This window comes from Neoarius graeffei, chromosome 4 (genome assembly GCF_027579695.1).
Source record: "Neoarius graeffei isolate fNeoGra1 chromosome 4, fNeoGra1.pri, whole genome shotgun sequence".
NCBI classification, from domain to species: domain Eukaryota; kingdom Metazoa; phylum Chordata; class Actinopteri; order Siluriformes; family Ariidae; genus Neoarius; species Neoarius graeffei.
This window is the reverse complement of record NC_083572.1, coordinates 39451848-39469381: the sequence shown is the minus strand read 5'-3', so window position 1 is coordinate 39469381 and position 17534 is coordinate 39451848. Positions and strand designations below refer to the sequence as shown.

Here is a 17534-nt window from a genome sequence, read left to right as displayed (position 1 = left end):
ATTGTAATGAGATCATCAATGTTATTCATTTCGCCTGTCAGTGGTCATAATGTTATGGCTGACCGGTGTATATAATCATAGGAATCATGGGTCAAATCATACTTGTGAGAAAAACACTAGATGTAACATTATTAACAACAACAAAAAATTTAAATAACAAACAGTATTTCAAAAGATCCCAAAAGTCCAAATCCTTGCATATCTTTAGGTGTCCACAGAAACATCTTTAAATAAACTACCTCTGTAATCAAGAATCCTGGACATATTTGCAATCCAAATTTAGACAATACTCTATGTATGGCGTATAGACCACAGTATTGCCAGTATAATCAAACCAACAGCAAAAACAATAACGGTTGTAAAGAGTTATTAAAAGTTCATTAGCGGTGCTAACAGCCCTTGTCCTGCTCCTCTGTGCTCGTGCTGCTTTGTCTGCTGCTGTCATTGGAGTGGGTGGGGGAACCTGAGGAGAGCAGCAGGTTACTGGTGCCCACTGGTGACAGTGTGTTCTCCAGAAACATATCATTGAGCTTGGTTGTAGGTTCTTTGTGTCTTGCATAAAGCCCTGCACCTGCCTCCTCTATGGTGCTGTCATTGTAGCTAATGGTGCCATTGTTGAGGTCTAGAGTGGTAGGCCGAGAATGATCTGGGCTGGAGAGGTGTGGACGAGTGTACAGCTCAGATGAACAGCTTGTGTAGCTTACTGGTTCTTCCTTGATGGCGCAGGCCACTAACTCAGTGGAGCAAAGCGCCGAGGAGCCTCCTATAGCCAGGCCATGAGCACGAGCCTGCATCTCCAGCTCCTTACCCATAAACACACATACATCATTACTCGAAACCTGAATTCTCATTTTACACAAAATACAAATCAGAAAACGAGCTGTCCAAGGGTAAAGTATATATTATATACTTCTACTACATATTATATATTTCAATATATGTTCGAATTTCTGCTTCATCCATCACTGACGTGTAACACTTTTTGAAGTTATTGCTTCCAAGCTTTAGTTATGCATGATAGAATAAAACCTCATTTTTGGAAATGAATAATTCATTTTGCGTACCTGAATGCGAAGAAGGAGGTGTCTATTGGTGTGCTCCAGTCTCTTCTGCCTGCTCTCTAGCTCTTTTGCTCTCTGCTGCTCTCTCTGTAGCTTCCGGATGTAGTCAACTGAGGCCTTCAGAATAGTTCCTTTATTCCACCTCATGTCTCTGTAAAACCCATAGCAAACCCATAAGGAAGCCCATAACCCATTCCTCCATCAACTAAAATGAAGATTCAGCTTAAATGTTTACTTTTAATTATATTCACAAAGAGAGATCATTTTGGGTTACTTTTAAATCGCCTTAATATGATTTTTAACGTTGGCAGTTATGGCTAGCTGTTTGACTTACGGATCATTGGATTTGGGAATTAACGTCCCAAGTTCTTTAATTCTGTCATTTATGTTAAAGCGCCGTCTTCGTTCAACTAGGAAGAGAAGAAGAAAGAAGCATGTTTTTTAGACAGCGAGTATAGAAGACACTCTTAGAAGAAGAAACCTTTATTCGTCACATGCACACATCAAGCACAGTGAAATTCATCCTCTGCATTTAACCCATCTGAAGCAGTGAACACATGCGCACACACACCCAGAGCAGTGGGCAACCACACTAGAGCGGCCGGGGAGCAGTCAGGGGTTCGGTACCTTGCTCAAGGGCACTTCAGCCCAAGGCCGCCCCACGTTAACTTAACTGCATGTCTTTGGACTCATCTCATCTCATCTCATCTCATTATCTCTAGCCGCTTTATCCTTCTACAGGGTCGCAGGCAAGCTGGAGCCTATCCCAGCTGACTATGGGCGAGAGGCGGGGTACACCCTGGACAAGTCGCCAGGTCATCGCAGGGCTGACACATAGACACAGACAACCATTCACACTCACATTCACACCTACGGTCAATTTAGAGTCACCAGTTAACCTAACCTGCATGTCTTTGGACTGTGGGGGAAAACGGAGCACCTGGAGGAAACTCACGCAGACACAGGGAGAACATGCAAACTCCACACAGAAAGGCCCTCGCCAGCCGCTGGGTTCGACCCCAGAAGCTTCTTGCTGTGAGGTGACCATGCTAACCACTACACCACTGTGCCACCACTGACCATGACAACAACAGCAGAGATGGACAGTAACAAAGTACATTTACTTGAGTATCTGCACTTTGCTTGAGTATTAATTTTTTTTTGAAACTTATGACTTTAACTTCACTCCATTTGAAAGACAAACATCGTACTTTTCACTCCAGTACATTTCTATCAAGATCCTCATTATTTGTTACGATGAAGCAGCTTTGAAAGTGGATGTTTTTTTCTTTTATTTTCTAAAATGTGATTGGTTTTTTTGCAGGTGACACTGAGACAGCCGATAAGTAATCACTAGGGTCACGTCATGTCCATAGACTGTATAAAATCAAGTTCAATGATTTCTCAGCAGCATTATTTGAACATGCTCAGTTGATGGCAGAATGGAAGGAGGCGGTTCTTCTGGGGAATGCACGCACCCATGGCCCATGAACCCATGTTTCAGTTTTCTGAAAGGAATAAAGAGTAATTTCGTTTTAAATGTTTGCTTTGTTTGCCAAAAACAAATGACATCACGGCCTACAAAAACTCGCCATCCAACTTGCGGAAACATATTGAGGTATATAAACGTTTTATTCCAAGAGAAAGCTTGCAACAAAGTTGTCTGTGCTTTTAGAGCTAGCAGTAACGTTGCAATAGCTATGGGTATGCAGTCTGGTTAGTCACATGACTTTCTATGGTTTTGCCCGCCAAGTTGCTGTAGCCTTGTCCACGGCTAACATTAACACATAGCTAGTTAACTTGGACATTGTTAGTTAGCATGTAAAAACGGAGTTACGCTAACATGAATAACATTAACTTATCTGAAGTCCTTTCAGAAATACGTTTTAGCATAATCTTGCCAAATAAACAGAATGTAGAAATCTTTCTTTTCCAGTAGTGTTAGCTACCCAATATGATTTCGAGTTTGAAAAGAGTTTGGTAGCATCAGGTGGAGCGTCACTGACTAGCTAGCTTAACATTAAACCACCATGATGGCACAGCATGCGTTCATTTTGTGAATTCACATTTCTGTCTTTGGTAACGGCATTAGGTTTTGTAAGCGTTGTGGCAATAATACAACAATGCATTGACAGAAAATGTACTTTTAATACTTAAAGCATATACGCAGAGCCATGGCCTCACTTTCGTTTATAAATGCCTTGAGACCTCAAGAATGGCAGAGGAATAGTTTTAAGCGTTAACAATAAATCTAATATAGTAATTTTTACGATTAAAGTGATTCATATAGGTAGCGATCTGAGTGAATGACCTTGACGTCCGTAACATCACAGCAGGAAATCTATCGGTCTCATTGCCATTTCCGCTATACTAAAACACAGCGCTGACTGCAACTCCGAACCTCCATTTGAGCTAATTTATCGCCATGCCACGTAGATGTGTTGCTGCACCCGCCAGCAACATGACAGGAAGTGGATTTATGTTGCATTCATGGCCCAAGAATGTTCAAACTGCAAAGATTTGGACGCATTTTGCGAGAAGTTCACGGGCACATTGGGCGCCTACGAAGTGGTCTCTCCTGTGCTCTGCATATTTTACTGAAGACTTGTACGAGACCTCTGATCTGTTGAGGAGCGTTGGCTATAAGCCCGTATTGAAAGAGGGTGCAGTACCAACAATTAAAGAAAAAGAAAACTACAAGAAAAGGAAAGTATTTATTTTGTTTATTTATTTTTTTAAAAAGCAAAGTTCAGTTGCACCAGTCCTCCCAGAGTGAGCCGAAGGTTGTTGCTAAAACCCGGGATGGAACGGGACGTGACATATCGCTCAGGCAGTGACCTCCCTGCGGTTGTTGCTAAAACCGGTGACGTCCCGTTCTGTCCCGGGTTTTAGTAATTGCCTGAGCTGAGCAGTAATGGTGGAGTACTCCGCATGGACAAAATAGAGAATGAGTGTAGCAGCCATCTTATTTCAAAACTGGATATTGCTGCCATCTCACCCTTAAGTGGAAGAAGTGAATGAACAGAGAACTGAACAAACAACTGAAAGTCAGATTGTTTCAAAACAATCGGCCACAAGGTCAGCCTTCAAGAAGCGAGAACACAGACGGGTAAGCTCCAACTCTCATTTGGATAAAAAAACAACAAAAACAACACGTTGTTTACCTGCATTTAGATTAATACATGTAACTTGTATTGTGTGTTTAAGTTAGCGGTATAAGATATATTTAATTTGCTTCAGAATGTGATTGTCTCAGTTCATCTGGTTATTTAATTAGCCTTTTACGTTTTATCAGTGAAAATGCATGCATGTACATATACAGTGCTCAGCGTAAATGAGTACACCCCCTTTGAAAAGTAACATTTTAAACAATATCTCAATGAACACAAACAATTTCCATCCAGCATCCAGTCACTAAAAGAGGTCGTTGTTGAAGAATGGAAAAAGATTGATGTTGCAAAATGTTGCCAACTTGTTCATTCCATGCCTAGAAGACTTGGTGCTGTCATTAAAAATCATGGAGGCCATACAAAGTACTACATAGATGTAGTAGTTTTTGTTGTGGGGTGTACTCATTTTTGCACCACCCTAATTTGAGTAAAACTGGAAAATGTGTAATCTAAGTTTATATTATTAACCTTACTTTCCCGTTATAAGTTAAACAGATGTTATATTAAACTTGGTCTTGTCAACATTTTGGAAATTGTTTGTGTTCATTGAGATATTGTTTAAAATGTTACTTTTCAAAGGGGGTGCACTCATTTACGCTCAGCACTGTATGTTGCATAAGTTAGAACACCTATCCTGTTTTAATGAGAATCAACCCATAATCAATGAAGTCAAATCAGTCTTAGTTGAGCAAGTCGGGAACGGTATTTCTTACTTTCACCATAAATTTTTATTTATATGACTTTGGTCTATAGCTGTCAAAGGTCTTGGCCTTAAAACTGGTTCCCACTGTGACATCACTCACTCAGGGCTGGCTGACTCAACGGGGCCGATTTTAACTCTCAAAAATATATATTTTTTATTCTCATTTATGCAGCATACAAGAGTCAAGGATGGAGATACTATCCACTCAGAAATGTATTTAAAAATAAAGGTTTTGCGTACTTGCTTTAAAAGCAAGTACTTCAGTACTTTAATGTAAGTAAAAATTAGACTGAACAACTTTCACTTCTATCGGAGTAACATTTGACCAGCGGGATCTGTACTTTGACTTAAGTAATGAAGTTGGGTACTTTGTCCACCTCTGAACAACAGTACATGAAGCAAATTGTGTCTGACTGATGTACAGTAAGAATTATTCTTACTGAGGTTGTGGTTGTCCTTCTTCTGTCTCTCTTTTGCCAAAGCTCTGACTTCTGCTTCTAAAAAAAATAATTAATATTTCAAGTCCAGTTAACATAAATAAACATGAAAAATGTGTGAAAAAACCCTGATATTTCTTCATAATAAAAATAATATATAATATCATGTACGGTACAATTTACAATTTGGAACACTTATCTGACATGTTTATCAGTGTATGTTTTCATAATCAGGCCTCCAAATTGTGTGCAATTTTTCACCAATCACGATTTAATTCATTGAATTAATTAAATGAACAAAGTGAAAATGCATTTGACATGCACAACACACAGATTAAAATGTGTTTTCTTTTGCTCGATGCAGTATAGGAACCAGTGCGAAAACACATCATGTACTTAACTCTAATCTAAGACTCATATATGTGTTTGCCAAGCAGAGGAAACATACCTACTGGAAGGCCTTCAGGCCTCTGATAAGAGTCAAACTTGCCACATGGTCCAGGTTGGTCCACGTGCATCATGTCAGGAGCTGGAGTAATTTGGTACAATATAGATTTTATTTATTGTTGCAACTGCGCACTTAAAATTGCACACAATGCGGATAGATTATACAACGCCGATTCCAAAAAAGTTGGGACAAAGTACAAATTGTAAATAAAAACGGAATGCAATGATGTGGAAGTTTCAAAATTCCATATTTTATTCAGAATAGAACATAGATGACATATCAAATGTTTAAACTGAGAAAATGTATCATTTAAAGAGAAAAATTAGGTGATTTTAAATTTCATGACAACAACACATCTCAAAAAAGTTGGGACAAGGCCATGTTTACCACTGTGAGACATCCCCTTTTCTCTTTACAACAGTCTGTAAACATCTGGGGACTGAGGAGACAAGTTGCTCAAGTTTAGGGATAGGAATGTTAACCCATTCTTGTCTAATGTAGGATTCTAGTTGCTCAACTGTCTTAGGTCTTTTTTGTCGTATCTTCTGTTTTATGGCGTGCCAAATGTTTTCTATGGGTGAAAGATCTGGACTGCAGGCTGGCCAGTTCAGTACCCGGACCCTTCTTCTACGCAGCCATGGTGCTGTAATTTATGCAGTATGTGGTTTGGCATTGTCATGTTGGAAAATGCAAGGTCTTCCCTGAAAGAGACGTCGTCTGGATGGGAGCATATGTTGCTCTAGAACCTGGATATACCTTTCAGCATCGATGGTGTCTTTCCAGATGTGTAAGCTGCCACATGCACTAATGCAACCCCATACCATCAGAGATGCAGGCTTCTGAACTGAGCACTGATAACAACTTGGGTCGTCCTTCTCCTCTTTAATCTGAATGACACGGCGTCCCTGATTTCCATAAAGAACTTCAAATTTTGATTTGTCTGACCACAGAACAGTTTTCCACTTTGCCACAATCCATTTTAAATGAGCCTTGGCCCAGAGACGACGTCTGAGCTTCTGGATCATGTTTAGATACGGCTTCTTCTTTGAACTATAGAGTTTTAGCTGGCAATGGCGGATGGCACGGTGAATTGTGTTCACAGATAATGTTCTCTGGAAATATTCCTGAGCCCATTTTGTGATTTCCAATACAGAAGCATGCCTGTATGTGATGCAGTGCCGTCTAAGGGCCCGAAGATCACGGGCACCCAGTATGGTTTTCCAGCCTTGACCCTTACGCACAGAGATTCTTCCAGATTCTCTGAATCTTTTGATGATATTATGCACTGTAGATGATGATATGTTCAAACTCTTTGCAATTTTACACAGTCAAACTCCTTTCTGATATTGCTCCACTATTTGTCGGCACAGAATTAGGGGGATTGGTGATCCTCTTCCCATCTTTACTTCTGAGAGCCACTGCCACTCCAAGATGCTCTTTTTATACCCAGTCATGTTAATGACCTATTGCCAACTGACCTAATGAGTTGCAATTTGGTCCTCCAGCTGTTCCTTTTTTGTACCTTTAACTTTGCCAGCCTCTTATTGCCCCTGTCCCAACTTTTTTGAGATGTGTTGCTGTCATGAAATTTCAAATGAGCCAATATTTGGCATGAAATTTCAAAATGTCTCACTTTCGACATTTGATATGTTGTCTATGTTCTATTGTGTATGCAATATCAGTTTTTGAGATTTGTAAATTATTGCATTCTGTTTTTATTTACAATTTGTACTTTGTCCCAACTTTTTTGGAATCGGGGTTGTGTGTGTGTATATGTATGTGTATATATATATATATATATATATATATATATATATATATACACACACACACACACACACACACACACACACACACGGTGGGGCAAAAAAGTTTTTAGTCAGTCACCAATTGTGCAAGTTCTCCCACTTAAAAAGATGAGAGGCCTGTAATTTTCATCATAGGTATACCTCAACTATGAGAGACAAAATGAGAAAAAAAATCCAGAAAATCACATTGTCTGATTTTTAAAGAATTTATTTGCAAATTATGGTGGAAAATAAGTATTTGATCAATAACAAAAGTTCATCTCAATACTTTGTTATATACCCTTTGTTGGCAATGACAGAGGTCAAACGTTTTCTGTAAGTCTTCACAAGGTTTTCACACACTGTTGCTGGTATTTTGGCCCATTCCTCCATGCAGATCTCCTCTAGAGCAGTGATGTTTTGGGGCTGTCGCTGGGCAACATGGACTTTCAACTCCCTCCAAAGATTTTCTATGGGGTTGAGATCTGGAGACTGGCTAGGCCACTCCAGGACCTTGAAATGCTTCTTACGAAGCCACTCCTTTGTTGCCTGGGTGGTGTGTTTGGGATCATTGTCATGCTGAAAGACCCAGCCACGTTTCATCTTCAATGCCCTTGCTGATGGAAGGAGGTTTTCACTCAATCTCACGATACATGGCCCCATTCATTATTTCCTTTACACGGATCAGTCGTCCTGGTCCCTTTGCAGAAAAACAGCCCCAAAGCATGATGTTTCCACCCCCATGCTTCACAGTAGGTATGGTGTTCTTTGGATGCAACTCAGCATTCTTTCTCCTCCAAACACGACAAGTTGAGTTTTTACCAAAAAGTTCTATTTTGGTTTCATCTGACCATATGACATTCTCCCAATCCTCTTCTGGATCATCCAAATGCTCTTTAGCAAACTTCAGACGGGCCTAGACATGTACTGGCTTAAGCAGGGAGACACGTCTGGCACTGCAGGATTTGAGTCCCTGGCAGTGTAGTGTGTTACTGATGGTAGCCTTTGTTACTTTGGTCCCAGCTCTTTGCAGGTCATTCACTAGGTCCCCCCGTGTGGTTCTGGGATTTTTGCTCACCGTTCTTGTGATCATTTTGACCCCACGGGGTGAGATCTTGCATGGAGCCCCAGATCAAGGGAGATTATCAGTGGTCTTGTATGTCTTTCATTTTCTAATAATTGCTCCCACAGTTGATTTCTTCACACCAAGCTGCTTACCTATTGCAGATTCACTCTCCCCAGCCTGGTGCAGGTCTACAATTTTGTTTCTGGTGTCCTTTGACAGCTCTTTGGTCTTGGCCATAGTGGAGTTTGGAGTGTGACTGTTTGAGGTTGTGGACAGGTGTCTTTTATACTGATAACGAGTTCAAACAGGTGCCATTAATACAGGTAACGAGTGGAGGACAGAGGAGCCTCTTAAAGAAGAAGTTACAGATCTGTGAGAGCCAGAAATCTTGCTTGTTTGTCGGTGACCAAATACTTATTTTACAGAGGAATTTACCAATTAATTCATTAAAAATCCTACAATGTGATTTCCTGGATTCTTTCCCCCCCATTCTGTCTCTCATAGTTGAAGTGTACCTATGATGAAAATTACAGGCCTCTCTCATGTTTTTAAGTGGGAGAACTTGCACAATTGGTGGCTGACTAAATACTTTTTTGACCCACAAACTTTATCAGTTCCCATTTAATATACTGATATGGGAGGTTTATGAGTCCAATTTTGACATATAAGAGATTTATGAAGAACTATGCTGAAATAGCTTTAATGGGTACTCTAGGCAGACTTATTCAAAACATAATAGATGCTGATATACCTGAGAATTCCCTTTTCACGTTGGGTAAACTAGACGGGCATGAATTCCCAATGGCGACTCCAGCTGGAGGAAGTGCATGATTATTATAGATGTCCAGGAGATTTGCAGATACTGGGATCTAGAAGGGAGTCGAACATTCAAATAAATATACACAGAGACAGGGAAATGTTAAACAAATGATCAGTATCATATTCCTGCCTTAGTTTACCGTATTTGGTATTTGAAGTCCTGCATCCATTAATCCAAGGATGTCATCATTATAACTTGACTCCAAACTGATAATGTCTTCAATTACGTCATCCATCTAGAGCCGCAGCAGAACATATAAGCAAAAATATTGTATATGAATGACACTTTATAAACCATAAGCCACACCTGAATATGCATTTGTAGCATTTTCATAATCTATGCAGATGAATGATAATGATCTAGAGTTCACAAGAACTGAATGCACTACAGAATCCAAATCTCAGACCATCCTTTTTCATTTTTAGCACTAAACTCATCCAGTTTATTTTTCTCAGTTTATCTTCTTTATTATTCACAATAAAAGCAAAACAAAAATAAGGGCAAAAGAAATGTAGATCATGTGACATCCATTATCTGTAGCCACTTATCCTGTTCTACAGGGTCGCAGGCAAGCTGGAGCCTATCCCAGCTGACTATGGGTGAGAGGCGGGGTACACCCTGGACAAGTCGCCATATATATATTTACATACACCACTAACTTCTAAACTTTTTAGTTTAGCATGTTGATCTCAGGTCAAAATGAAAGAAACAATTTCTGCAGTATACTGTAAATATGATAAAGTAAGGGATAATGTACAGCAAGAAGGTCTCATCTCATCATCTGTAGCTGCTTTATCCTGTTCTACAGGGTCGTAGGAGCCTATCCCAGCTGACTACAGGTGAAAGATGGGGTACACCCTGGACAAGTCACCAGGTCATCCACATAGACACAGACAACCATTCACACCTACGGTCAATTTAGAGTCACCAGTTAACCTAACCTGCATGTCTTTGGACTGTGGGGGAAACCAGAGCAAACCCACACGGACAACATGCAAACTTCACGCAGAAAGGCCCTCGCCAGCCACGGGGCCCGAACCCAGACCTTCTTACTATGAGGTGACAGCGCTAACCACTACACCACCGTGCCGCCCCTAGCAAGAAGGTCAATATTGTAAAATAAACCCTGACAGGGTGATGCAGGATGAAACAGAGGGGTCTTGAATCACCATTAAGGGGTTTGTTTTGCAATATTGACCTGCTTGCTGTATATTATTTGGCTTATTACATGGCTTGCTAAATAAATCAGTAATATGACATAAAATATTGATTTAAAAATAATTTTAATGTTTGTGGTCCATAGGAACGGTCTGTTATACAAAGAAAATAGAACATACTATGCTGTAATTGACCAATCATGAGTAAGTATTCAACAAATTTGTGTCATAATGTGTGTTAGTTTTATGACAAAACAAATGGGTTTTTGTAAAAGTCTAAAACAGTATGGTAAGTTACCTCTTTCTCGCAGTTGTTACTGAGGGTGAGCAGGGCCATAGGGCTGTTGGGGGCGCTGGCTCCGGGGCCGGGGGGCATGCCGTGCTCCGGATGCTGGCTGTTTAATGGAGGGCTGAGCTTAGCCCCAAGTGTGCTAGGCAGATAGTGCTTCACCTGCTGCCTTGGACTCTGCTGGAGGTGGTATTTATTGGGACTCTCCAAATGAGTCTGCACCTGCAGGAAGGAGAAAAATCTAAATGCCCATCATGCAACAGAACTTCTACACATCTTTCATCTGAATAACATATTCTGAGACTTATTCCAGAAATTGAATGATAACCAAGACAGAAGTCTAAACAACAAGGTCCTGGATCAAATGCTCCAAATGAACTCAAATATAAGGTCAAGTGTCTCACCTGGTAATGACTGTACTCGAGCATGTCCAACATATTATTATGCTCAACAAATCAAAACAGAGACCTCAATAAGTAGTCAGTTTGTGAGCTCAGCCAGGTTATAGTGACCAAATTAAAGAACACGGGAGCAGTCGAGCTTCGGGAGCAGCTGCACTCAATGCCAAAGACACAACAACGACGAAAATATGCAAGAGAGGGGAAGAAAATTTGTTTGCCTTTTACTGAGTTGTCCCCCATAAATGATGACTTTATGCTTTTATAGAGCTCATTTGACGTCACTATTCTCATTTCACAAAAGACTCTTTTTAACTGATTTGCTCATCTCTAAACTGAAATTGGCTTAGGGCAAACTACTGTTTCATCTTTAGTTCCACTCTGCTTGCATAAAACATTATTTGTTCTAAACATCCCAGAAACAATTAATGCTACTGTTGCTCTAGTATAAAGGCAGAATAAATTCTCAATGCTGGAGAGAGATAACTATATCTCACACACACACACACACGAGCACCCAGAAGTCAGAGAATGTTTTTGGCATATATTTCAAGTGGATTGCATGTATTCTTGCTGTCTTACTGTCCTGAGCTTTTTATTTTCTATATTGGAGGAATCTTTAACACTAAAATGTTCAATTATCCTTTACTTCATGATACAAACATCATCACTGCATATAAACCAGCAAAGTAGTGCATAATTTAAGTGAACTGTCATAGATTTTAATTCCCTATTTCTCAGAATAACAAGACACTTGATGTTGACATGCCAAATGCCAAAGTAGCTTTTTATGAGAATTATTTTTTTTTTTAATTAAAATGGCTTTATTTACCCAAGTTCTTCAGTCAAGTAGTTTATTTCATAACAGTATTGTTATAACAGTACTTGAGTGGAATGTTGTGTGTTTCTGTCTTTATGTGCATGAGAATGTGTGTGACTACAAGCTTGGTTGTGTGTATGTGTTTGCGTGTGGAAACATGTCTAAACATAAATCTTGATGCAGGCCAATAAAAATGTAATTAAGTCAGGAACGCGCATCAACTCTAACTTCACACCTGTGTCGAAGAATTGCCCTTTGGGTTTTTTTCTCCTGTCTCAACCTGAAAATGATTTGCATAACCGATGCGTGATTTCAACTGTATTGTAATATCAAGAGAGAATACTGAAAATGAAACATTCCTCTGAGCAATTCTTTAAAAAATATTTTGTCCCCTTCCCCTCACCTCTTTCTCTCTCTACGTATTGCAAATATCATTTGGTTTTTTTAACAAGGCTAACCTGTTGTTCCTTGGCCTAACAGAGAAGCAATTCAGACGTCCTTGCTGTTAGAGCCCTGAGCAAAAGGCATGTTGTCTTCCAGCACGTTGTGAGAATGAGGTCAACACTAAAGTCCTGATTTACCTGATTTACTGGCATGATTATCTGAATTATAGGCTGGTGATGACTTGATTTCTGTCATTTTGGTGATAACTTGAAAAAGATTTTGCGGTTGATCCCAGCTAGTTTAGGTTAGCAGGACATTGTGATTCTAGGAACTCTGGTTCCTATTAATGTTCGGTCTACCTAGTTGTCTACAAAATACTTGTAAACCTTCCATTCCTTAACACTGATGCACTATTTTTAGTTTCCATGTTTCCACTGTGACCAAGCTGTTGTTACAGCAGATGTTTTAGAATATTGCTGGAAAAATATTTTGGAAGGCTACAGTCTTATTTAGTAAATGTAACTCACACAGTACACAGTCATTAACTCAGTGATGACTAACACCACTTAGCCATTAGCCTAAATCGAGACCAAGTCATGACTGAGACCAGAGTGTATCGAGATGGAGACAAGCCCAAGACTTTGAGCGGGTGAGACCAAGTCAAGACCAAGACCAGACTAGTGGGAGTCCCACACTGCATGACACACTTACTATACTACAAGGGCACTCGGTAGAGTGTATACCTTCGCCAAGCCACATATTCGGATCTGCAACAAAATCTAATCAATCGTTTGGGCGGCACGGTGGTGTAGTGGTTAGCACTGTCACCTCACAGCAAGAAGGTTCTGGGTTTGAGCCCAGTGGCCGACGAGGGTCTTTCTGTGTGGAGTTTGCATGTTCTCCCCGTGTCTGTGTGGGTTTCCTCCAGGTGCTCCAGTTTCCCCCACAGTCCAAAGACATGCAGGTTGGGCTAATTGGCTACTCTAATTTGCACATAGGTGTGAATGGTTGTTTCCCAAGCCCAGAAGTGGGAGGGTTGTGGCAGGAAGGACATCCGGCATAAAACTATGCTCCAATTAATATGACACATGGATCAGTAGGGTCCACATGGACCCCGACCTGGCAATAGTGCTGGATGAGGAGGAAGAAGACAACTAATCAATAGTTCCTTGGCCCATGGCTCTCCTTTCCTCAAAATGCCATCAAAATCCATTCAGTACTTTTTGAGTTACATTGGGAACAGGCAAACAAACAAACGGCAGGGAAAACATAACCTCCTCCAACAAAGTTGGTGGAGGTAATAAAATGTGGACCCTTAACCATAGGCACTTCTTAAATTGATATGAATGATCCACATTCCCATAAAAACACCCACATACAAACAAACGCTAAGAAATGAAATCAACTTAACCATCTTTATTCAACACTCCTTTTCCACGTTTCATCATCTACCTTACACAATACATTTTTTTCTTTGGTATTTTTATTTATTTTTTACATTTTTGGTTCTGTCCAGTCTTAAAATAAAATCCCGAGTCCTCTATGTTTGAGACCGAGACAAGACCGAATAAAAACGTTGTCGATTCTGAGACGAGCCCATCAAAAACTCTGATCTCAGAGTTAGGTTAGTCAGACTGAACTAAATTGGATTCTGAGCCTAAACCTGTATGTTATGTGGTAACCTATATTTAAAGTGCTAATCAAACATTTTGCTAATTAAATGTTGCATTATATGTGTACGTAAATGCTCTAAATGTATATGTAAATGCAACAAAATGTATAATTCATTCACTGTAAGTCTGTAATGTAGTGATTACAGCTAGCATAAATAAGGAGGCTAAAAAAGCATGTTTTCTCAATCAAATCAAATTCACAGGACTTTGTAACATTTCCAAAACATATACTGAGTTAAATCTTTTTAAAGCAGAATTTATGTTTTAAGAAAAACCTAACTTGAAGAATAGTTTGTAAAAGTTCATGAGTTGGTTCGTGTAAATAGATTTATCTATTAACATAGAGTGCATGGGGTGTGTGTGTGTGTGTGTGTGTGTGTGTGTGTGTGTGTGTGTGTGTGAAACAAGTCATTTTTGGTGAAATGTGCATGGGATGAGGATTTCAAATATACAGAAAGGACTGTCTGAAATATCTGATGCTCTTTGTTTGTACTGGGACAGCAGGATGGCGTGACGTGAGGAGAGTGTGCCGATGGACTTTCTGAATGCAAACTGAGAGGTAATGCATGCTACAGACATTTCCTTCCAGCCTAAAAGAACCTTGGCTAAAAAAAAAGAAAAAGAAAAAAAGAATGCTCCCCTTGTTCCTCCTTATCTCTTTTTCGCATTTTGTAAGTTTGTGGCATTTTCGTTTAGCCTGAAGTCTTTGGGATAAGGAGAGAGCATTCTAAGTAGAAGCTATGTTCTCAAAACCAAACCAAAAAAAAAAAGTAATATAATGCAATATGGAGCAAAACTTGTGTATTATGTCCCTGAGTGGTTCATTAACAGGAACTTGAGGCAACAATATAGCATGAGAAAGAAGTGAATGAATGTAATATTACGAAGATAAAATTGCAATAATTGCAATTTTTGAAGGAAAAAAAGTCTCAAAAGTCCTGCGTTGTGCAGGTAATTACTTCTATCTGCGTGGCATTACAGCTTTATTCATGAAACACATGTTTTGAGGTACTTTACAGCAAGTAATAGAGAAATTAACAAATATCGTAGTATATGTTGTGAGAAAATCACATATGTTGAAATAAGGCATAGAGTTCATTCATGGAAAGTGATGATAAAGATACTGTGGCAGCAGGGGCATGGTCAAGCGCCGGTCTGTGACAGGAGGACGGAGTCAGGGAAGGTAAGTGGCAGAATCACTACACCTGAGAGCAATTAACCTGTGTTTGTGTGTCTTCCCAGTGACCGCGCCCTATATGAGGAGGGAGAGCGAGAGCGGAGGGAGCTCATCCCTGAACCAGACGCCGGTTGTGTGTGTGGCTGTGCTAGTTTGGTTATTGTTAAACTGAAAAGTGTGGCAATAAAGCCAAGTGACAAACCTGATCTCTGCCCTGCCGTCCTCTGTGCTCCACCCACACATAGGGAGTCCTACAGTGGTGCCGAAACCCAGGAGAGTGGAGCACCAACCCCACAGCCCCATGGAATCCTCCCCGTTCACCGACCTGGTCCACGCCCTCACCACGGCTCAGCAAAGCCCCACCAGGCGCTCGTCACACTCCGAAAGGAACAAGAGCGGCGCTTCGAAGCCCTGGTGCTGGCCCAGCAGGAAGATCGCAAGGCGTTCCGGCATCTCCTCGCGTCGGCGGGGCCCACCAGCGCTCCGGCCGCGGGCCCGTCTCCCCTCACTGTCACCAAGATGGGCCCGCAGGACGACCCCGAGGCGTTCCTCACGTTATTTGAACAGGTCGCCAAAGCCTCGGGGTGGCCGATGGAGCAGCGCGCGGCGCGCCTCCTCCCCCTGCTCACGGGAGAGGCACAGCTGGCCGCGCTACAGCTCCCCGCCGACCGCCGGCTGGCCTACGCGGACCTCTGCCGGGCCGTCCTCCAGCGCGTGGGGCGCACCCCGGAACAACAGCACCAGCGCTTCTGTGCGCTGCAATTGGAGGAAGTCGGCCGGCCATTCGCGTTCGGCCAGCAGCTCCGGGACGCCTGCTGGCGGTGGCTGAGGGCCGACGATCGTGACGCCGAGGGAATCGTCGACCAGGTGGTGCTGGAACAGTTCATCGCCCGCTTACCAGCAGGAACCGCGGAGTGGGTCCAGTGCCACCGCCCGGCGTCGCTGGATCAGGCAGTCGAGCTGGCGGAGGATCATCTGGCGGCTGTTCCGGCGGCAGGACAGCAGATGACATCTTCTCTTCTCTCCTCTTCCCTCTCTCTCTCTCCCCCTCCTCCTGTGTCCCGTCCTCGCCCCATTCCCCCACCGTGGAGGCGGGGGCCGGCACCACCCCAGCCGGCCCGCCGCACCCGCGGTGCCCTCCCGTTTCTCCCTTCTGTGTCTGTCTCTCCCCCACCTCAGGTGAGTGAGCCCCAGATCACCGGTGCAGAGGGAAAGCCCGGGCCGGTTTGCTGGCGCTGCGGGGAACCGGGCCACCTTCAACAGCAGTGCACAGCAATGGAAGTGGGCACGGTGGTTCGGATCCCCGACGCGCCAGAGGCCGCCCTCAATCGGGCCGGAGCGTATCGCATACCGGTGAGTATCCAAGGGGCTACATATCAGGCGTTGGTGGATTCTGGTTGTAATCAGACCTCAATTCGCCAAAGCCTGGTTCAAAACGAGGCATTGGGGGGAGCACAAGGGGTGAAGGTGTTGTGTGTGTGCACGGGGATGTTCACCGCTACCCTTTGGTGTCGGTCCACATTATTTTCAGAGGGGAAAAATTTATAGTGAAGGCGTCGGTTAATCCTCGCCTTACCCACTCTTTAATTTTGGGGACTGATTGGCCGGGATTTCGGGGTTTAATGACGCGTCTAGTAGAGAGTGGGTCCTGCCAGTTGACAGGGGGAGGTCCCGGTGTCGCTTTGGTGGGAGCAGCTGTCACTGAGCCGTCTACGTCATCTCCACGTCAGAGTGAGGAGCCGCCGGCTCCTCCTCTCTCTATTGGGGAATCCCTCGCGGATTTCCCATTAGAGCAGTCGCGAGACGATACTCTGCGGCATGCGTTTGACCAAGTGAGAGTAATCGATGGTCAAACGCTCCCGCCGAACACCACCCCGTCCTTCCCCTACTTCGCGATTATGAAGGATAGATTATACCGAGTGACGCAGGACACTCAAACTAAAGAGCGAGTCACGCAGCTTTTGATTCCAAAGAGACGCCGGGAATTGGTATTCCAGGCGGCTCACTTTAATCCCATGGCTGGACACTTAGGGCAGGATAAAACACTAGCCCGAATAATGGCCCGATTCTATTGGCCGGGGATTCGCGGCGATGTCCGTAGGTGGTGTACGGCATGCCGCGAATGCCAGTTAGTAAATCCAGTG

General features: G+C 42.4%; 1 protein-coding gene across 2 annotated transcripts; it reads right to left on the bottom strand.

Moving 5' to 3' along the window:
* Positions 1–246: 246 nt before the first annotated feature.
* mitfa (melanocyte inducing transcription factor a) lies at positions 247–11553 on the bottom strand. Of its 2 annotated transcripts, XM_060918212.1 has the most exons (9): positions 11343–11553; positions 10948–11160; positions 9632–9727; positions 9424–9541; positions 5820–5900; positions 5375–5431; positions 1396–1471; positions 1065–1212; positions 247–803 (listed from the first exon to the last, which is right to left on the bottom strand). In XM_060918212.1, the coding sequence occupies exons 1-9, from the start codon at positions 11373–11375 to the stop codon at positions 390–392; spliced, it is 1236 nt and encodes a 411-aa protein (XP_060774195.1). In that variant the 5' UTR covers positions 11376–11553; the 3' UTR covers positions 247–389. The 2 variants fall into 2 exon arrangements, with proteins under 2 accessions (XP_060774195.1, XP_060774196.1); XM_060918213.1 differs by lacking the exons at positions 247–803; positions 1065–1212; positions 1396–1471 and adding an exon at positions 2426–2569.
* Between the last annotated feature and the right edge of the window lie 5981 nt (positions 11554–17534).

Coding starts and splice junctions, on each gene's coding strand:
- mitfa (XM_060918212.1), bottom strand. CDS start 11,375: ATGTTGGACATGCTCGAGTACAGTCATTACCAG. Junction 11,161..11,342: donor TCGAGTACAGTCATTACCAG/GTGAGACACTTG, acceptor TCCTTCCTGCAG/GTGCAGACTCATTTGGAGAG. Junction 1,472..5,374: donor GAAGGACAACCACAACCTCA/GTAAGAATAATT, acceptor TTCTCTTCCTAG/TTGAACGAAGACGGCGCTTT.